The 23,302-nt window shown below is 42.7% G+C and overlaps 1 protein-coding gene across 5 annotated transcripts in view; it reads right to left on the bottom strand.

Annotated features, from left to right (window-relative positions):
* LOC138250278 (F-box-like/WD repeat-containing protein TBL1X) overlaps positions 1-23,302 on the bottom strand; it is a 690,394-nt gene that overhangs the window by 143,021 nt on the left and 524,071 nt on the right. For all 5 annotated transcript variants that reach the window (XM_069204996.1, XM_069204999.1, XM_069204997.1 and 2 more), the window contains 2 exons: positions 22,052-22,197; positions 8,351-8,603 (listed from right to left, as the gene is read on the bottom strand). In XM_069204996.1, coding sequence (XP_069061097.1) covers positions 8,351-8,603; positions 22,052-22,197 — 399 coding nt within the window. The remainder of the gene's footprint in view (positions 1-8,350; positions 8,604-22,051; positions 22,198-23,302) is intronic.

Here is a 23,302-nt window from a genome sequence, read left to right as displayed (position 1 = left end):
GAGGTGGTGCAAGAATTAAGGGCATGTCAGAATGATGCTCCCACTTTAGTCAATCAGAAAATTCCTATTCTCCTTTTTGCGGATGACTCCCTACTTATTTCAAAAACCCCTATGGGTTTACAAATTCTGGTGGATAAATTCAATTTATTTTGTGGGAATACTGGCCTAGAGCTGAATCTGAAGAAAACTAAACTGATGGTGCTCCCCTCCGTACCTCGGAAGAAATGCACTATAAGGCTAGATGGTGATATTTTGGGCCAGGTTAGCTCCATTGATTACCTGGGTGTGAGGCTCACAGATTTACTTCATTGGGAGGACCAGGTCAGCAAGAGCGCCGGGCTTTTGCAACATCGGGCAGCATCCATATTGCGCCTTTATAGGAGCACAATTGCCAAAGCTGTATCCCCAGCATTTAAGATCTATGTGGCTAAGGCGCAGGGTGCTGCTACCTACGGTGCAGAGATTTGGGGCATGTCAGATAGTAGCAAAATAACTAAAATTGAGAATAGCTTTGCTCGGGCTTTATGTGCATGCCCCATCAGCACCCCATTAATTCCTTTATTTTTAGACTTAGGGCTAAAACGAATGGCTGACTTAATTATTCTACGACCCTTGTTGTATTGGGTGAGGCTATGGTTAGTCCCAGAATTGGTCGTATACAAGTCCTCACTTCTAGAATTGCTAAAATGTACTAATTCTACCTCTATCCTATGGATCAAACATGTATCCAGCTGGTTTCGTACATTGGGACTGAGAGATTTATGGGAGAACCCTTATCAACTTGAGAAATCCCATGTTAAAGTATTGAAGGAGGCCTACTGGTCTTATGTACGGAGTAATTATATTTCCCGGAAATCTAGTGGTTGTTTAACCAATCTTTTCATTGATTTTAAATGGTACCCAGAATTTGAATTATATCTAGATATAATACCTGACTTATTAGGCAAAGGACTGTATGCCAGATTCCGATTTGGAACACTACCATTAATGGCCGTGACAAGCAGATGGGGATCCAATTTAACATCTGATACTTGTCCTGTGTGTGGTAATTCCCCGGAAACAGTGGAGCATTTTATGTTTTTCTGTCCTGCTTATTTAACTCCAAGGTCTAAATGGATCCGTAGCATATGTCGGGAATTGAAGTTAAGAAAATGTGTTTTAGCTTTGAGGATTCTGAAAAGTCACAATTCAAGTGTGTTAATTTATGCTGTAAGCAAGTTTTTAGTAAAGGCATGGTGTATACGTAACTTTTACCTATAATTTTTTTTAACTGGTTTTAGCTTGGGCAGAACGGATTTTATATTTTTCTTATAAATTTGGTTAATGGTGGATTTGTATTGCTCTTTTATGATGATTATTTTACTTTGTATTGTATTGCTTTGATGGCCTGCTGGCCGAATAAAGCTTGTGTGTAACACACAAGAAAAGCACCTGCTTTATTTTTGTCAGAGAAATAGACTTATTGCTCTATGTGAACATGATTCCAAACAAGGTCTGTTTCGTTTCTCTGAAGTAATGCAATTTAGCTAATAAGTCTTTTTGTTTCTGCCCATGGCTCATTCACGAGTAATTAGGGGGGAGAAGGGATATCCAACATGACAAAGTAACCCATTCGTGAAACTCTGAATCAGGCCCTTCATTTCGTACTTAGCAGCACACATGAAGGTACAAGAAATGGAAAAAGCTCTTGGTCACTATTATACTAGAACACCTATTTTTGAGAGCAAAGGGCTCATTAGGGTTAGGCAAATTCTTTCTTTGCCCATTGGCGGTTTTAAAAAGTTTTACTCAATTTTGAAATTGAATGAAATTAGAACATATAATGTGCACAGCTACTCAGTAGAGTGTCCCAGCGCAAGTAGCCAATGCTCAGGAGATCAAACAGCCATCATTCAAACTTGGTTAAAAAGCCAAGTTTTCAGCTGTTTTTAAAGGCTGGCTGATTGGAGACGACTCACTATTATACAGTGAGCTTGTTCCAGACACTAACTCCTAGAAAAGCCACATAAATCCCTCCTGTTCCAGTCTTCTGCACTCTAGGGATCACTGCCAATAGTTTATTGGCAGTTCTCAGACTTTGGGTAGGAGAACTGAAGTGGAACCTGGCTCTATGATATATGGCCCCGGATTGGTATAAGCCCCATTGTGTCAGCACCAACTCCTTGCCTTGGACACAATTCTTTTCCTAATGGGAAGCCAGTGCAGATCACACAGATGTGGGGATATATGCATTCTTACAGGCAATCTCAAAAGGAGGACAGCTGCCAGGTTCTGTACTACCTGCAATCTCTCCACAAGGTATTCCGGCAGGCCCAAGTAAAGCACATTGCTGTAATCTAAACTTGATGTAATGAGGGCCTGGAAAACTGTATTTTTTGCCAAGAGAGACAGTAAATGTAAAAACGTATAGTGAGCTCAGAACCTCGAAACGTGCCCACCTCAGATTTTATTTGTGGCTTGAATGACAGATGGTCATCAAATTTCACCCCTAAGTTCTTCACAATGTCATCCTGAGGGCCAGGAGGAGAGGCATTTTCAGGCCAGAAGGCCTACCAGCTGTTTGGTGGGATGTCGCCAAATAAGGCAATCTCTGTCCTCAGCATTGCACTTAAGCTGATGCATTGCTGTCTAATGTAAAACTGCCATTAGACAGATTTTATTCGGGTTCCCAGGGAGCTCTTCGCCCTTGCCGCATGAGAACAGTAGATTGGTGTCATTAGCATATGATATGACCTTGACGCCTAGGGATTCCGCTAACTGAGCACGGGAGTAAGATATATATTAAATAATGTGGGGCTCAGTGTGGAACTTTCGGAGACTACCACTGACAACTCACGATGCTCAGATAAATATGGTGGGATTCAGATCTGCTGGCTACGTCCCTCTAAAAATTGGGAACGTTCGTTCCAGACCTAACCCACTATTCCAACCGACTGCAGTTGCTCATGGATGATGGAATGGGGAACCGTGCCAAAGGCTGCTGATAAGTCTAACATTATCAGCACAGCCTTTCCCCCTCAATCCAGTGTACCTTTGATGTATTCGCTAGCCTCCAAGACAGCAGTCTCAGTGCTATAGTGGGGTCTAAACCCGAGATGGCGCAAGTTAATGAATGCAAGCTACCCAGAGAGTTTCACATCAATTATGTAAAAATAAGAACATGAAAGATTGTTATAGCCACATTAAGGCCAAAGTCATATTTCCAGAGACATTTTATTGCGTTAAATCCAGCAAATCCTATTCCAGTTAATACAAAATGTGTATTTCATATCTTCAATATAACGTCAAACATACTGTCTTCGGAACACTTAAGTTAAAAAAAAAAACTTTGACTGTATTATTCTTCATGGTTTGTATGGCAGTATTCTATATATATCTATATATAATTTCTGAATTAAACAAAACCCTCTAATACCAACAGAGTAAATACCACGGGTTTCCTTATTCAAACATGGTGAGCATGCTGTTACACTTTGGTTCAAATGTATCAAAACATACAACTGAGAAACTAAACAGCGATGTATCTATTGAGCGCAGCTTATTTCCTGACAGATGTCTGTTACAAATTATTATGAAATATGTATTACCTTATCTTCCACTGTATGTTACTCAGCATGTTGTCTCTAATGTCCTCTCAGTGACATTTAATGGAAGATATTTTTTCTCAATAAAGAGCAGAAACCCTTTCAAAGATATCCACCTTTATCAAGCCAATGTGCTTGCGAGTTTAAAATTCGTCACCACCACAAGTTAACTACTGAGAAATGCATCTATGGGTGCCATGCTGCTGTGGGCGCTTTGGTTTCACTCTATGCCTCTTGAGGTTTGCTTAGTTCAGATGTCAACTACTCCGGGGTAAGTGCCTTTTTACCATCTTTTTCTTTGTGTTCGCTCTCAGCCTGTTTTCTTACTCACACTGCCACCATTATTTGGTAAATGTGTTGTCTAGGATATCGTAGACTGCTCACTCAAGGTCCGTGCACTACCTACCGTTTCTTGATTGAAGTCTCAGTATTCAGAAGACCATTAAGAGGGTCCTATGCCAACATCCCATGCCCCTTGCCCGAAGGCATTCAGGCAGATCAGTTTCTCTCTGGAACCTGTGAAACCCTTGATTGAGAACTAGAAAACAACATCAGAGGTCGCCATAGCTGGAAGGAACTTAGGACCAGATGTACCATTTTTTCAAATAGCAATTACCTAATTGTGATTATCTGTGAATCACAATTACGTAATCGCTATTTGAATGTATGAAACTCCAGGAGTTTCATTTAGCGATTCCCAATGGCTCGCAAATCGACCTACCTCATTAATATTAATGAAGTAGGTCGCAATTTGTGACACATTGTAAATGTCGATAATTACATGGATGGTGGCCTCCTGGGCTCAGCACACCACCATTTTAAATAAAGCAATATATATATATATATATATATATATATATATATATATATATATATATATATATATATATATATATATATTTATTTATTTATTTATTTTTATTTTTTAAATGCAGCCCGTTTTCCTTAAAGGAAAACAAGATGGGTTTAAAAAAGTAAAATGAAAAGTTTTCTTTAATTTTTTTTAAGAGCAGGCAGTGGTCCGTGGGACCACTGCCTGCTCTTAAAAAATGTATTAGCATGCCTTCACAAAGGGGATGGGGTCCCTTGGGGACCCCTTCCTGTTTCCGAATGGGTTACCACCTACTTGAAGTAGGTGGTAAAATGCAAATGTTTTGCGACCGCATTTGGGTTTCAAAACATTTGTAGATACTGCTGCGATTCGGTATTAGGAAGGGACACCCTTGACGCACCCCATTCTAATACTGAATCAGTATGCAGTAGCAATTCCAATTTGCAATTCGGTAACAAGTTACTGAATCGCAAATTGGAATTCATACATACCAAAATGCATTTTTGCGCTTGCAAACGGCCTAATGGGCCATTTGCAATCACAAAAATGCATGATACATCTGGCCCTTAATCTCTAACTGATGTGCATGTCCTTTCTCTGCCTGTCGCCGCTCCTTCTCAAACTACAGAACAAGGGATTAGAGCATAGGCATTAAAAGCATGGAAGTACAGGCGCAGGAGATGCCCCCAAGTAAAATCAAAGGAAGCAATTCTGTGGTACTAAACTGCATGAGAAGGAGTCCCAAGTTAGAAGTTTCTAGAACCTCATCTTCTAGACAGGTGAAGGTAGAAGCCCCCACCACATGACATCCCTTTCCTTTGCTCTGAGAAGTTCTGCTGCAATGATGCCAAAGACAATACCAATATGAGCACACCGGATTCTCTGTTAAAGGGATTCTGTGTGCTATACATGATTAATGCAATGTCTCCACACATGTGCAGGATGATTTAGAACGTGCCAAAACACCTGTGGGATTGACCGGCACGTGTCCACACACCTGTGGGATTCTGGGAACACTTTTGTAGAGTTCTTCATTTGAGAAGGTACATGTGAGGCAGGAGAAAATGTCTATAGGAGACACCATTTTTCTTGTCTTTTTTCATTTGGGAATTTGAGTTATATTGAAATAGCCAGATCAGATTAACACTGCATTTTCTTGAAGGCGCTAATGTTGTAATCCACATTGAAGAGAAAGGGTAGGCAAAGTTGCCACCTCTGAAAGGGCATGGTGCACACTCGTGCATGAATTGCACTATTAGGAGATCCAGAGGGACTGACCCTTTCTACCATGTAATATTGGGAAAGTGAGTGGCATCAATTCTTCCAGTTAATTGAGAAGAACCCCAAATACTGCCTTTTTAATTATTTTTTGGCCGGAAACTCAAATTTTTACGTTTTTTTTGTTTTGCCTCATTAAACATCAATTGATGCTTTTCTTAGTTTCCATGTGTTTTTTTCTGTTCCAGAAGGCTCGCGAAGGCTTTGGGAGAAATGGAATGAGTTGCCTGAAAGTTCAGCAAATCTGGAAGGGTGAGGGGGGGCCTTCAACTCTTCTCTTCTCTTCTCCCTTAGGACTGACAAGCTCTGCTCCTGCACCCAAGGTCCCTCCACGAGTCACCAATGATGCTGTTTGAGTGGTTCCACATTTCACCTCTACATGCTCAGTGTTAACACATTCTAAGTTGAGGGCAAAAAGAGCCACACCCTTGATATCAAGGTGGTGTTCTCCATTAAATTTCTTCTCGATGTTTAGGGAAGTGGAGCCAATGAGACTGCCACCTTACTGGTTAAGGTCCTGAACTGAGTGATCCTTCAATTCACAAATGACAATTCCTCTCTAGGAGACCTAATGATATCTGGGGTCATTTCCTATAAGTCATTTACTCTTCCTCAAACTAGTGTGTGACAACAAGTACCTCTCAGCCAAACTCGGAGGTTACACTTCATGAATGGAATCAGGTTGCCTCTGCAAATCAGTTAAAAGCTTAGCAGACATCTGTTTTGGCAAAGGCTCCCAAAATCACACACCCACTAGTGGCTATATTGTCAATGGTGGAAGGGAGCAGACTTGTGTCTCATCTATACCGAGCAGTGCGAACAGATAGGCAAGCGAAGCCATTATGCATAGCGGAAACGTGGCAACGCCTAACTGACAAACCAATCTCCCCCAAGGATTGGACTAAGATACTAGTAGGGGTGCGGGGTGTCGGTGTGTGCCAGGTTTAACCAGATACAATATAACCTATCTTTCCCCTGAAGTTTGCATAATATATCCATCATGCAAGCCACACTGCCCTAGATGTGGAATCACAGAAGCGGATTTCATATGGCACTGCCCAACAATAGTCTCCAATTGGATCACACTCCTGGCCCAGCTTCAGGGTGCAACTGGGTTAATCATACCTCGTATGATTAATAAATGTGTGTTGGAGCACCTTCCTGAAGACCCGAAACAACTTAGCAAATGTTTAACGATACTAAGCCTCACAGTGGCGAAGAGGTACATAGCGATACAGTGGTTGAGCTCTCGACCCCCAACCAAGGAGGCTTGGGAGAGAGATATGCTGGAGTGGGCAGGGGCTGAGGAGGACCAGAAGGGATTAGCAAGCACAGGAGGCCCTGTTGGCCTGAAGTAGAATGACTCAGGCGCTGTTGGGAACTTTTGGTCAGGATCCATCTACCCTTGACCAAATGAGTCATGTGCCAGAGTGGAACCCTGTGAGCGAGGCTTTGCCTGTTACCTTGTGCCCATGTAGATACATATGCAGGATGCCTTTATGCTACATGGAATAAGCACATTGCCCAAATTATCTCGCAAGTAGTGCTCCATACCTTAAATGGAAACTACCCGTAGGGCAGGGGGGATGGTGGACAAGGGAGGGAGGGGATACTGTTTATACCAGGACGGTTGCCTCGTTACTATTATTGTTGAATAAAGTAATGTTTTTACTCCTACTACTATATTCGAACTTGACCACTGTGATATACCGTAATTCTCTTGATTGAAACAGTTTGTAACATGATGGTATACTTATTCCTACTATTACATAATGTATGACGATGATTGCAATACTATAACCTGCTTATCAATGGAAAATGTCAACAAAGAAATGTATAAAATCTAGGAGTACTCAATAAAAGAAAAATTAACATGGATGTGATTAGTGTTGTAGCTTGAGGTCCTCCTTCTGGCTCTTATTTGGATTGGCCCTGGAAATCAATAACTTTAATTGGTTCATACAGACCACTCCTTAAAGCTGTGATAAGGTTGTCATCCTGTTGATCCAAGCGGGTCACACAGATCCTACACGTGGCAGCCTGTAGACACCCGGAACTGCATGAAATGATCCACTGCAAATAGCTATATTCTTCGTATGGCTTTACGCCTATCTCATCTCATATTGCATTAATTGGTCTCTCAATCACGTTGCCTGAATGCTGTGTGCACCATCTACTCCGCCTCATTTGTAGATCTGCAGAGCAGGCAGAGTCGGACAATTGCCAGACATAATCTGATATAATCAGGCAGAATCAACACTTTACTATAATTTGCATGTGATTCATCTCTCACAACCTTCCTTCCTTTACAGGCCTTGGCGCACTGACTTAAGACAACATAAGAGTACCACTCTGGCCACTCTGGCACGAGACCCAGGAACTTCACATATACCAAACGATTCCTACACTCTTTTGACCAATCATGCCCCCACTTGCTAAAGCACTTCAGTGTGGGGACCGTAATCACAGCACCTGTCAGTGGCTCATAGGGAAACAGTACGGTTTTCAATTAATATTTAAGACACCATGCATATCCATTAGGGTAGTATGCCAAGTCAGACCATATGATGCATAAAGCAGTTATTTGGAAAGAACTGTCAATGTTTATTAAAGTTTTGGCAAACTGTCACATACATGGCGTCGCTCTTTCACTTACTTAACGCATGCGCCCCATTTTCTTCCCCGTTCACAGTGGCCTCCCCATTCTTTGGTGTATGTTGCTGTGATGTGACAGTGGTTCCTCCTGCAGCAGTAGTTGTCGTTATGGTGGCGGTGGAGGCTGCTGCATTGGCTTGCTGCTGAGCTAATTTTTCTCGGAACGCCTGCTGGCGAGACTGTACAACATCTGGCATCACAGCATCTATCAGAGACAACGATTCTATTGGCCTGCCATCAAACACGGTGCCATCCTGAAAAAGAAAATAAAACTGAAAGTTTACTCACTTTTCACTTCGGAGGCAAAAATGTGATCAATCATGGTAAAACACATCAGGCAAGAATCTCTTCTCCAATAGCAAACAATAAAAAAAAGTCTACTCAAGGCATTTGACAGTTATTATGCTCTGGATGACAGGAAAAAAGTAACACATTTTAAGTGTGGTATATGTAAAATAGAAGAACTGAACGCAGCCTATAAAAACAAGTATTGGCGAAGCCCAGAGGTTTTACCTCTGCAAAATCTAATGGTTTTGTCAATTGGTTAGGAAAACAAGCACTATGACGCAGTAGTTGACCGCAGTAGTCATATTGCTTTTTTTTGTTTACATTTTTGTTTTGTTTTGTTTGTTTGTTTACATTTTAGCCATGTTTCACAGCAGCTTCCGCTGTGTCTAAACGTCTAAAAAAAAAAAAAAAAAAAAAAAAAAAAAAAACACTAGCAAAACCAACAGATTTTGCAAAGGCGAAACCTATTGAATTTGGCAATACTTGTTATTTTAACCATTATTTCCTGTGAATGTTATGTCATTTGAGAAATTGAGTGGCCTGGGCTGCGCTTCAGCTGCATTTGTGTCATGTTACACAGATGTTGCATGGCATTGTACACCAGACCAGTAACTCTCTTTAATGCTCTTTTTTTAGGTTGAGCGAAAGCATTTGATCTTGTGTATACTTTTATTATATTTCTTAAGGCTTAAAGCGATTTCATTTGCTGGTTGCAGTGTCCATTAAAAATTTTTGCTCGCTAGTGGTCAGTTCTGCCTTTTTATCCCTCCTTTTTCTGTTTCAGAGCAGTGACCAACTATAGTATTAATCCACTTTGGTTTCTTTATCTGTTGCTGTGACTGACTGTTTTTGTTATTTCTTTGGTGCTCCCCTTTCACTGTGGGTGTTTTAGGCTGGTATCTGCCTGCAATCTGTTGTAGCATTTCGTTCCTCCCATCTCCTCCCATGTCGTTGACATTTGTTTTTTTTTTTTCCAGTGCTGCCCTCGTTTATCTCTGGCTCATAAAATAAGCTTATTTTACAAAAAAAAGCATCCGGTCGTTTAGCTCACAGCTCACAAAAGCCACAATATGCCCTTTCTGGTAGAATGTAGCTAAACCTAGAAGCAAAGATGTGAAACTTGCTTAGCCTCACATCACGAGTCTCTCTCCTGGGCCCCTCCCTGCCAGCACTCACGACATGGCACATAGGGCATTGCTTATCTCCTTTATTGGGGCCATAAATCTTCTCAGGCTGCTCTGCTCATTGAAATGTGAAGCAAGAATGCTTGCAAGACTTTTCATTCTGTTAAAATAAAAATAAAATACTTTTTGCAGCCTTATTTTCCAATTTCTGTTAAGACATTTACACAACGCGAGGTAATGCAGTCATGTCCCCATCTCTCCTCAAAGGCTTGTGATTTCTGATGTCATTAGCCGCCGGTGACCACCAAAACATGGCAGGAAAAGATGAAATTGTGACCAATTTATGTGGCAAGAAAAGTCCAGTTCTGAATTTACAATGCCAATAGCTCTAACTGAAGAAAATGTGAGACCTATGGCATTGCAAATGCTTGCTTCTTTAACTGAGGTTGTTTGCTTGGAACACTTGGTTACCATTCATTACTAAGAAAATAAAAGCCCCTTAATGCTAATGTACAGATAAACAGGTCAAATATGCTTAGACAGTGATTTTCTTTTTAAATTTTTTTTTTTAATTTCAGTAAACGTAGCTCAGTTTTCAAGCCTCCAAATGTGGAAGGCTGGTCTCAGTAATACAATTGGCAGGCACTGCTTATGCTCTCCGTACTGGAACAAAACTGAAGTCTGTACCCTCCTCAGAAGAATGTAGGGGAAAAAGGAAAAATGCCACTACTAAGCAGGTACTATGAAAGGCAGACTTCTGTTCTGCAATTTTTCCATATCAGACAACAAGACCTGCCCTCCTCTGTCCCAGCCACCCGCATGTAAAACGCACCTTCGACCGTTTAGCTAATGTGTGGCAAAATGTATTAGTAGAGCCACTGGAATTATTCATAGTGCTTTTTAGGTCGAACACACAAGCGCTCTGACGTGTTGTAATCTATCTGTGGGCTTCTAACCGCGCCCACCACACAACCATCACTATCACTGGTTTATGAACTTGCCTTTCAAACATCCTGTATCATCATTGGTAAATGCTTTACGTTTGTGCCTCCTTGGGGCAGTTTTGTTACCACCTTGGCCATTGGACCCTGTTACATGGATAACTGCACATTCCCGATACATCGGACTGCGAGCGAATTTCTTTTTGTCTCTCTCCTTCGCACTCACACTTATGGCAGCCATGGCGCTTTGAATTGGCTTACTTATGTCAACTGTTTTACTTTTCATTTTCAATTTATGTAGCAAGAAAATTCCAGTTATAATTCGAGCAAACGCAAGACCCATTACATTGCAAATGCTTGTTTTCTTTTGAAACTCTGCACAGCAGCTCATGCTGCTGTGCACTATGTGCAAGAAAACAGCAAGAGGGAGGGGATGGATAAGTAGCAATAAGATCAGGGTGAAAAGGGACAGCAGGGGGGTGAAAAGGGACAGCAGGGGGGTGAAAAGGGACAGCAGGGGGGTGAAAAAGGGACGGCGGGTGAAAAAGGAACAGCGGCGGGTGAAAAAGGGATAGTAAGGAGGCAGGGTGATAATCAACAGTGGGTTGGGTGGAAGGGAAATGGACAGCCAAAGAAAATGGCTGGGCAGTGGCTGTGGAGACCACATTGTGACATGCACTCTTGTACAGTGCTCTGCCAAAAATACAAAAAAAGGATTCTTTCAGGAGAGCTAAGCCTGTGTTAAGAATACTGGTTGCAAACAGAAAGCTGTGCTGGGTCCATGCTCCATGGCATGGACAAATGCAAGGAGAAGAATGCAGGAGGAGATGAGCAGCCACAGGAAGCATGAGGCGTAACCAGTAAGAAGCAAGGAAATGAGAGTGAAGAGGACGCCAACAGATATAAGTACTGATAAATAATGGCCTGGCTTTAGGCCCATTTTTAAGCTTTTTTTTATTTTGGGAACAATAGCTTTCGCTGGCAGCGCATACGAGCTGCAGGCAAAACCTAATAATAAAAACGACCATGGAACCATTTTCCCTTCAAGAAACAAGGAACTACAGTAGATAATGGTGGGAGCACTAAGTGTCTGGGATTAAGCCACAAGCAGGAGGCGCTACAAAACCCTGCACTGTTTGGGAGTCCTCTTGCTTCAATTGTTTTCTACAAATGTGAAGGGCCCTTATTACGTCAACTTATAAGGACCTCTCACCAAACTTTACTTGACATCACTGGTGACTAAGTGGGAACTAGAAATTAACCGCTCTGAGAGTTAGGCAGCTGATGACATGGGGAATCCATAAGAAAATACATTTCATTAATGAAAGTAAAACACTAACATTACAGAAGTATTTATCTTAGGAAGACACTTCCTCAGATTTGAAAGAATTTGATTTCTAAAACGTGCACTTTCTCGCTTGAGAGAGGAAGGGGTGAAAGAGGATTTGGATGAGGTTTATGTGGGCTACCAATTAAGGCGTTTATAACAGACAACGGAGGACTGCAGCGTAAAACAAATTGTGCATGTGGGTAAAATTAAACAGCAACATATTCTTCACTAAGTGTAAACATTTTTTAAAGCTTCCCAAGGTTAGAGTAAGCTACACAACGCCTGCTGGGTTTAAGCGAAAGTCTACTGCCAGATAGATCAAGAAAATCCAATAAAAGTAACGCAAGCGTACATTGTCTTAGTATATGCCCATTTTCTTGACCAAGATTAACAAGTTTCAGACCAATGTGTGGCGAAGTCTCCCACTCTCTGATTAAACGAGTAATTACTGCACACATAACATTGCTGTTGTTCACCAACAGCAGCAAAGATATAAAACAGAAAGTCTAAGTCCTCTTTATTTCACTTCTGCACCATTTTAATGGACTTTGGAAATTGTCCTGTATGGGCAGCATCACTACAAATAGTAGTGACAGTAGTAGTAAGAGTATTAGTAGCACCAATATTAACTATAGTAGTCAATGTAGATGTAGAAGTTACTTTGGTATCAGTTGTTATAATTGTTGTACATGAAGTAGTAGCAGTTCTAGCTGTGGTGGTTGTAAGTTGTAGTACAAGGTAATAATAATAGTAATAATAAGTGGGCATTTAAGTAGCACAACATTGACTCACTGGACCCTCTCGGCACTGCAGAATGTTAACAGATAGGAGGACTTTGCTCAGGGGTAGATTATAGCATGAAGTACAAATCCGAGTTTTTGCCTTTTCCGGACATTCAGATAAAAAGTGGGTGGAAATTCAAACAAAATCATGCTTCCTACTTGAGCACTATGCCACCCCATTACTTATATTTGATTTAGAACGTATCTTTTATTTTCTATTATGTCTCAAATATGAGGTTTCCTGTTGATATTAGCGGGAACATGGTGGTGCATTTTTAAAACTTTTTCCAAGAACATAAGGGGCCTGTATGTAGAACATTCTATGCACAGATTTTGAAAACTATTATTCTTTGTACATATTACCAGTGCAATTGAAAGTGGGAGATATGATCATTTTTAGGAGGCAGATCCATGTTCTACCTGCCACACGTCTAGTAAGTTGAATTTGAGACAAATTATTCTTAGAGAGACTGTGTAAGCTCAATTACTGACATCACTTTAGGACTACAAAATAGCATTAAATAATTCTAAGGAAATTATGAAAGAAATTGATATAAGAAAAAACACTGCATTAAACTCGTAAGTGGGAAAAATAAGGTGTGTGCTATTTATTAAGGCAAAAATCGTGTTTCAAGAATGTGCCGAAATTTCGTACAGTCTCTGCTGGTGTTGATGCTTGTCCTAAGGACTCTGACCAAAGAACTCCATCCTACTTATTCCATCTAATCTGAGTACGCAACATCTCCATTCTGGGTGGGTTTAGATTCGAATAACATTTTCCTATCCAGCTCCTGTGGCTTCAAATGCCTATTGGAGGTCTGTCAGGCATTCTGTAGGATCTTCTTGCAGATTAAGAATAATATTCGTGTCATCAGCATATATGTATAACACGTAATTGTACTCATGAAGATGCACCAACAGTTGGAAATACAGATTACGCAGCAAAGGGGACAACCATGGCCCCAGAGAGACACCCCAACAGATAGACTGACTTCAGAGTAGGTGATCTCAGCCGTATGAACTGCACTCTGCTTGTCCGGGAGGATTGGACCCACTGCGAGTTGCAAATTTAACTGTAGTTTTACAGTGTACAAGAGAATCCTTAGGTCGAGCCAATCATTAAGTCAGGTCATTCGTTAGATAAAAGGCGACTTAGAGGACGAATCTTAGGAGCATTTTACATTGTAATTATTTGTTTCCTGCACGTGCGTGATTCCATTAACATACTATCTAGATATCTGTTTCTTGCTCCATAAGAGGAAAATATGGCTGGATTAGCATGAAAATTAGCCTTTAACATGGGCACTTGCATATTTATGGGACACAATTGTAGTAGGCCCAAAAATGTATTGCCGTTCTGCACTCTTACTGCTGCACTGAAAAGTTCCTGCTCTTTCGGTTTAAGACTAATTGCTTAGCGGTAATATGCCTTTGACGAGGTTTGGGTGATTACCAAGGGTATAGTGTAATGGACGGGAAATTGATTTAGAGATACTTATGAGAAGGGCCAAGAACCCTCCTCCTGACCATCATCTTCATGTCAGCATGAGCAGTATCACTTTTTACACATTGTTGGGTATCTCTGACACTGGTCAAACGTTTTAAAAACAAAAATACATTTCCTGGGTCAAACCTCTACACAGAGAGCTTTCTAAACGACCTGTCGCCTATCATTTTTGAGAAAGATAGTGGATGAACAAGTGGACGTTTAAATGCTGGATTTAATCAACAATCCTCTCCTTCACTTCTTTCAGCGTGGCTTTAGAGAATGCTGCAGAACAGAGATACCCTTTGCCACATGAGGGGATTTAAGTGGGGCTGTTGAGGTTAACTCCAGCTGGGTTTCTCCCTCTCAAGATCATGGCCTCAGCACACTAAAAGATGTGCACTCTTCCCGTTCACGCCAACCTTTGGTGCAATGCAACTACATTCCTTGCGTTCGGTCCCTTGCAAAGAGTGTGTGAAGCCATTTGATATGGTTATATGACAGAACCATGAATGCTGAACCAACGCATGCCTTAACAACGCGGTCGGAACCACGACTGCATAGTTTCCATGCATGCCTTTACAACTAATTTAGTCGTAAAAGCATGCCTAGTAAAGGCATATGTGGAAACAGCATGCAAAATGGCATACATGGTTCTGTCATACAACCCCCCACCCACTCTGAAGCCCAAAACTACCCCCACCCCTAATAGCAAAACTACCCCGACCCCTCACCTACCCTGAGCCCTTAAAAAAATATATATATATCCCCACCACAAACAATAAATTACCCTGACCTCTCCACACACCCTGAACCCTAACAAAAAAAAAAAACACTACTATACTCCCACCCCTTGCCCCATAAAACTAAACTACCCCCACCACCCTATGCCTTAAAAAAACTATCCCGACCCTCCACCATAACCATAAAAACTAAACTACTCGACCCCCCCCCACCTGAGAAGAGCCCTAAAAAAAACTACTTGGACCCACCAACCCCTGCCCCTAAAAACTACACTACCCTGACACCCCAACCCGCCCTGAGCCCTAAAACCTTCACCCGCAATAAGTAAACTACCCCACCAGCCACCCTTAGCCCTAATAAAAAACTACCCATCCCAACCCCCACCCCACCCCTAAGAACTATCCTAACCCACCCCTAAAAAGTAAATTAAAGAGACTCCCCCACCCGCCATGAACCCTAAAAAACCTACACCGACCACCCCAACCCCTGCCCCTAAAAACTAACTACCCCAATACCCCCACTCATCCTAAGCCCTACATCCATCCCCACTGCTAAAAAATTAGCCACCAACCCTGCCCCAACCCAGCTTACCTCACCGCGTCATCTCCCAGATCCTTCCTTCTCTTGACCTTCCTTAAACCTTCCCCCACCTCTTTAAAAATAAACTACCCTGCCCCTCCACCCTAAGCCCCCCAAAACAAAACTCAAACCCCCACACCCCGCTTTAAAACAAAAACAAGCCCGCCCCGACATAAGCCCTTAATCCACCTCTCGACCCTGCCCCAGCCCCACTTATCTCATTGCATCCCCTACCGATCCATTTTGGCTTTTTCTGTGCCTTAACCACGCATATGCGTAGTTCAGCAAATGCGTAGTTAAGGCACAGAAAAAGCCATGTGTTGTTCCAGCAAGCATGGTTACACTTGAGTGCTAAGCGTCCGCGTTGGTTGCAACGCGTTGTTAAGGACGTTTCCCATTTAATACAGGTGGCCCTTGTAGGAGTTGTTGTTAACAGGAGGCAACCCTGTACTGGTAGAGTGCACTCCACATTGCCCCCTGTGCAGCATGTTGTGGTCCTTGCTCCACCCCAGCCCACAGGATTCTGCTTCACACTGAGTGCCAGGACCCATAACCACAAGCAAGTCGCAGCAGGGCCAGAACTAGCTGAAGGGTGTTTGCACTGAAGTTCCTGTGCTCATGGTCCCAACTTGCCAGTTGCGTTCTCCTAGGGTTCGATTTCAAGCCCTCCCAACAAAACAGGACAGATGCCCACCCCGGGTCACACCATTGAACACCTCATGCAGGTGCAGAGTACTTCAGTTGTGTCAGACCTTTTTTGGTACTTGTTCATTCTTTGCAGCTTGAACACAGTCGGAAATCCTCTAGTGCTCTGCCTAGATCTTGACGCTAGTTAAAGCAGTGAAAATAATCATCTGAAACTAACCGTCTTGAGTTCCCCAACAACCCCAGTCTCAGGTGTCAGCATACTTGCTTATGTTGTGGGTCACCTCGGATCACACGGACCTTATCTTCAGTGTAGTGGTTCAGGTCCTTCTCCATGTTGCAGGTTCGATGTATCTCACCTGGGCTCCTTCACAGCCCCACACTCTTTCAGAGCAGCATCTTCTTCATGCAAGGTTATCTCCAACGCCATTCCTGCATGCTCAGTCAAGCTCATTTCCTAAAAGTTGGGTCAGGAATCCTCTCCTGACAGACCAGTTGAGTTTTTTTGCAGGTTATGATCTGGAAACCTGGCAAGAGGAGTGGGCGGTTATTAGCCCAATCATGGACTCAAACGAATCTCCCAGTTGTCCCAGGCGTGGGACCCCAGGATTGCGGTCAGGAAATTCCAGAAGTTCAGTTCTGTGACCGTTTCTAGGCAGTTCTACTCTTTTGCTAGTTCCACACAGACTAGTCCAACCATGGTCATTACACAAACTGTGAGAACGAAGGCGGGAATGAGGGAAACTAAGAGTCCCTTCTCACAAGCAGCTCAAAACAAGCACATAAAGGCAATGCTGGATGCCCAAATTATCCACCTGTTAATCTGTTAAGGATAGTCTCTCCCAGAGAACTAGGGGCCAGAGAAAGGGTAGGGGGAGCTCCCTGGCTTCGAAGGGGCCCTCCAGTCTTCTTTATAAGCCTAATGTGTCTGTCTTTTCCACTAGGGATCCATGGAATGTTCTTGAAACAGATGCCCCGAAACACACATGCTGACCCTTTAATCTGCATTTTAGGCACCATTAAAGTATATCCTGTACAGATAGAAACCGGTGTTGCCACAGCTGCATGTCATATAGTCTAGACAGGCACCTCTACACGCTCAAGTAATACATACACAACATCCATACCCCACATGGGTGGGGGGATAACATGGTTGTAGGACTCAGGCAGTGTAAATTTAAAAAGGGAGAAGTTGGCAGCCAGTTCTCCCTGGCAGATGACAGGTAAAATGGCCTACCTTGCTACTATAGTCATTTTGCTGTCACCACTGTCAGCATCCACAGTCCATTGTGGCAACAGTACTCAGATGCATCACACCAGGTCAGTCGCTGCTCGCCGGAGGGATGGGAAGGGAAAAGGGGGAGGGGGAATGCAACCAAAAAAAAAAAAAAACATTCCTGTTTCGCAGCACCACCTTCGAACCGCTCCTCATCTGCAGAAACAGGCCCTGCATCCAATCCTACTGCTGCTTTCATGCTGCTAGCAGCATGAAAGCAGTGGTAGGATTGGCGCTCCGAGGCAGAGTGGGAGCCTCTGCCTGCCCTCTCCAATCCGGCACTGCGCTGATGGGTTGTACAGAGCCTACTGCACATGTATGTTTGGCGAGCCGGCCTGCCAAACATATATGCACACTGAGGGGGGAGTGCTGTGCACTCCCATCTGTCCCTGTCACGCCCATGGCCTGCGCTCTTTTGCAGAAAAACATAATAAACACAGTTTATTATATTTTTACTGTAAATGTTTTTCAGCTCCTGCTGCAGGCGGGGGTCGACGCTCCTCCGCCATAGCGGACCACAGAACCCCTCTCTAGGTCTCACTCTCTGTCAAGAAAGGGTCTCGGCATAAAAACTTGATCATAGTGTTGGCTGAGGTGGAAGTCAAAAACACGACAGCTTGCAATGTAGAATAAAAGGCAGTGGCACATGTTTTAAAGAGACATGCAGGGGACCTGTTCTCCATTCAAATAGCATTCACTAAGTGTGTGTGAGTATCATGATGGTTTATTAATAACTGCCTGTAGAATTGAGAGGTGTTTGGTGACTGAAATTACCCAAACTGATTTTATTAGAGAAATGTCAATGCCACGAATACCCAGAAGACAGCTGGAATTATAAATCCAGCAACTTCAAGATTATCTGTTCATCTAAAGTCACAGATCCAGTCTTGGAAGAAAGACGATAAGAGTGCTGGGATCCCACTTTTCAGAAGGCCCGCGGGGAAAAAGCAGGTTTTACAATGGCTGAAGGGCCTTCAGGATCTTAGGTGTACTCCCTGAGGAATTGTGCTTGATGGTGGACATTATTATTATTATTTGACATTAGATGTTTTAAGTAGTGGTTTAGATGTACTTCTTCGGTTGTGCTTTTTACTGGATCGTCACTGTTCCTGTTCAGGGTAGGAGGAGGAATTAAGATCCCTCTTTGTATATGATACTAGCTGTTTATAAGTAGAGCAGAATTCAAGGGAAACTTTTGAGAGTTAAGAGCAGGATAAAGTCTGTTGATGTTTTGTGTGGGTACTTAGGCTTTCTGCAGAACCAGCTGAGGTTTCAGCAGGTTTAGGCAGGAGTTAGTCCAGTTATTAGAGCTCCCTTTTCAATGCACGATATCAAGAGTGCCAGTACAGCAGCTCCTAAGTCACGAGTGTAGCGAAGGGTCTGATGTTACAAAGCAGATTCAGAGAAAATCGAACAGTGATTTATATATTTTTTTGATTTGGAGGTCAACACCAGGCTCGGATTGGCAAGGTGGGCAATCGGCCAGGAGGCAATAGGTCTGTGCCCGAGGGCAGTTGGTGGGCCATTTTTGTGGGGGACTAAGCAGTACAGTCAGTCAGGGCCGTTCCCCGTTCCACTGCAAGTGCACAACTGAAAGGCTGTTGTTACAGCCTTTGCACACAATCAGAGTCTGACCCAGTCAGGCCAGCTAACTCTCCGAGACAGAGTGACCAAGGACTGCTCCTTCTGTCACAGTATGAGGTGTGTCTGCCTCCTGGGTCCCTCTAGGTGCGACAGAGGCCTCAAGGAGCTGCTGATGGGAATCCATTTGCACTCGCTTTGCAGAGAACGGGGTAAGGAGGAGGACTGGAGAGTTAGGGTAGTGGAGGGCTGATGAGGGCCAGCAATGGAGCTTCTCAGTTTGTATCCTCCTCCCCTCATGGTTTGGAGGGGGGGGAATACATTAGTCTCTTGTTCTCCTCTGCCTCCCAGATATCAATTATGGCAGTTAACTAGGAGAGTATGTCCCCTTAATCAACTTCAAAATTGGGAAACTAGGATCGAGTCTCGGCGTCAGCTCAACATTCTGTGAGTCTGGGCAAATTACTTAATCTCCCTACCTAAAACGAAAATGTAAATTCTCTTGTGCAATGTAAGTGGTGCTCACATAAATTGCTCCAATGCCTTTGGGCCGAGTTCAGACTATATAAAACTGCAAAAAATAATAATAATACTGATTTGGAAATGTGGGCCACTTTTGTGGGAGTGCCTGGGCCTAATTGTAATCTCAATCCGACCCTGGTCAACACTGAGGTTGCTATCCAGAGCGAAGGCTAGGGGTTTAGTGGATTTCATAATTTATAGGATGATAAATAAGGCTTTTATTTTGGTGGTTTGGTCAGGAGGAGGGACCATAGAACTGTTAGGTGATAACAGGAGTAAGTGAGTCTGTAGAAAGTTACGTTTATATTTCACCGGGCAGATCGATGAGTTTATGTCATATGTCAGTGTCAAAGCCATCTGTGCTATCAGCCTACTGGTTGAAGTCAATACCTGCCTCGCAGACTATTTCACCCAGAGGTTCTACATAGAAGCTGAATAACGGGGCTGGGATAGCTCCTATTCTATTGGATTTGTAGAGCGCATTGATACCCAAGGCTTCTCAGCACAAGAGTTGAAACCAGCACCAATTCAACACTGAATCTGTGTTTTTTGGTCCGGAGGTCAGCTAATTCACAAACAGCCCAGTTGTCAGTGATTTTCTGAAAGTAAGCTCTTGGTCTACTTGGCGCAGTCTAGTCGGCAAAGAGTTCCATAACGTAGGGGGCCAATATGAAAAAGAGCGCCGTTAAGCATCTTGTTTTGAGAATTTTTGGAACCATCATGAGACTCGCGTTTGTCGACCTCAAAGTCCTACCAGGAACTTGAGGCTCAACTAGAGACTGTAATAGCTCAGGGCCTTTGTTGTGAAAGGCCTTTTGAGAAATACAGAGGGCCTGGAACTGCACCCGCTGTTCAAATGGAGCCAGTGAAGATCTTTGTGGTTGTCCAGATGAAAGGCTGTGGGAGTGGATACAGAATCATGTTATAATGTAAATGTGTCTGTTAATTATTTCAACCAGTTCACTCTCTTTACCTTCAGCTTGCAGAAAGGATGTACAGAATGTTATGGTCATTTCAAAATAAGTACAGTGCTTGCCTTTATCAAAGATCAGTATGAACATGTACGACATCAACCATGAGGAATGAAGTGTCCCCGTCTATTAATGTGCTGAGCAAGGCAGAGAGATATTAATGCTGACGGTGTTGCTCTGCATTGTAAAGTGGCAGCTAGAAACAGCCGATGCGTTTATTCTGCAATTTAATTATGCACAGCAAGTCCAAAGGCACAGCATTTACTCTGCTTGAAGATAAAGAGTACAATTGATCTGGGTGGTTCTAAATTATTTTGTTTCATCTCAGGATTACAAGTAACTTGGCTTGTACGTTTATGCCTTGCTTCAAGCCAGTCGGAATACAGTGACACTCGGTGCCACTGTATTCTGGGAGGCCACGCATTCACCAGAAATGCCTTGCATTAGTTTACGCGTGATAATAAATACAAATAAAAAAAGCTATAAAATAAAATGCACTGAAACCTTCACAAAGAGCTATGGCCGTGTCCAATTAGCAAACAATCTTCACTGCAAGGCTCTTCCCACCTGCCCCCACGTGAGTTCTACTTCTCCTACCTGAGCAATGGGGCCCCTTTCTGGGGGGTGGGGAGGGGTGTAGGGAGCCCAGAGAGATTGGAATGCGACTGCTGAAAGTACGAGGGAGCTTTGTACGTGATATTAAAGATCACGACGCGCCTCCTGCTGACAAACACAATTGTTACTTTGTTTCTAAACACAGGAGCACACCCACGGCAGGCCCAGGCCGTGTCTAGGCGCGTCTATTTGGCCGTGAAGAAGTCAAACCAGGTGGAAGGTGCTGGTGGGCTTCGCACACTAGTGGGAAATACTGCGGCATTTACTGTTCGCAAGGCTGCTTTCTCCCTGTGGACGTGCTCGAACAAGGCAAAGGTAAGGTTAAGACCAAGTGGAAAATAATGGAAATTAAATATCAACAAAGAAGTTGAGGCCCTTACTTGTCTGCGCCTACTAATCTAGGTAAATTGTTACCGTAAACACGTTTTCTTAAATCACTACACTACAATGCCGTGTAGAAACATTTGTAGAAACGTTTGGGTTGTTAGAACATCTTTCTGTTCTAACAACCCTTGCTATAAACAGACGATCTGTTCTTTCTGAACTGGGTATTAATATTTTCAATTAAAAACCGGACTCCATTCTACAAACGAACCCCCACAGCCACCACACTCACAAGAGCGCATGCACGCGGTTCCACTCGCGCGCCAGAGAGCCTAGGTAGTCCAGGGTTACATACAGAAATGTCTTCCACCGCTCTCAATCGAAAAACCACCAAACGTGCTTTAGCTTTCGCATTGGAAATATTTTATTTACATGAAATACTTTTGACCAGCTGCATTTGTAATCATATACATGAACGTTGTGCCCATACTCACTTCGTTGATACTGATCTCAGCTTCCACATACTGCAGGCCTTTCTGCAGGATTGAGATGAGGGCAGCAGGGGGCACTAGTGTACCATTGATGTTAGACTGGCTGATGTGACTTTCGATACCAAATGTGAAGGCTGAATGAGAAAAACCTGTTGATACGAAAAAAGCAAACACATTAGCAGTCTAAATTCACTGGAAAGAAACAGACGCAAGAAAAGCACAAATAATGCCCCAAGTTTCATCGACTTCAGGGAAAATTGCACAGCTATAACATGTTATGTGCTAAACCGATTAAAAATGAACTGACATGGAAAATCAGTTTGTACACATTACTGAGCTTACTGTACATGAATTCAAAAACAATACCTTTGGCTATGCTGGTCAGAAAGACGGTTCTTCCATGCTGCTCAAAGTATATAGAGTCATGTAATTATGAAGTCTGCATCACGAAAAAGGAAATATTGCACCGCAAGCTCTGGCAATTACGCTTCAAGAAGACACTAATGCTCACTGCTGACATCTGCTGTGATTTGTGGGCCACGAGTTTGAATCCAGGCAGACTCAGTTTTCCAACTTTTCCAGGCCAGCAAATTAGGTATCGTGGAGAAGAATAACTGTAAAACCAGCTATTTTACAGCGTTCCTGTGCAGGCATCCTTCTCGCGGGGTAATTGATAACTAGTGCATACTGAGACAGTTTGTGTTTAAAAAATCATCTTATTTGGTCACAAAACTTCTCAGTGTCTTGTAATATTCTTATATTGTTATAAAAAGGGAGAAAGAGGGCCCCCCACAACCTATTCATCCAAGGGGACAGGGCACCGTATCACATTAAAAATGTATTTCCCCTTGAAAGGAGAGTTCATACTACACAAAACACCATTCTTTCATCATTCACACATATAGTCCCCAATGATTAGTAATAATAAAGGAATATAAAAAAAGTATTTTTAATAAATAATTCCATACAAAAATAAAAAACATATAAAAGCACAATAATATGGAAAATTTGAAAATCAAAAGGCTATCGCTAATGCCAGATCTAAAAATATTGCTGCAGCCATAAGGTAAGAGTAACATCACGAGAATGAGAAAGGTATTGATCGTAACTGAGTGCTTTCTTTCTCTTCTGCCCAATGCAAATACTACGTTCTGCTGACCCATTGTGTAAAAAAAAAAATCAACCTTCCAACACAGAAAAAAAGAACGTGTGCTCTACATGGCAAAACACGGGTACCAGGTTTGATCCCACGGA

This window comes from Pleurodeles waltl, chromosome 8, assembly GCF_031143425.1.
Source record: "Pleurodeles waltl isolate 20211129_DDA chromosome 8, aPleWal1.hap1.20221129, whole genome shotgun sequence".
In the NCBI taxonomy this organism is placed as follows: Eukaryota; Metazoa; Chordata; class Amphibia; order Caudata; family Salamandridae; genus Pleurodeles; species Pleurodeles waltl.
This window is presented reverse-complemented; position numbering and strand designations above follow the sequence as displayed.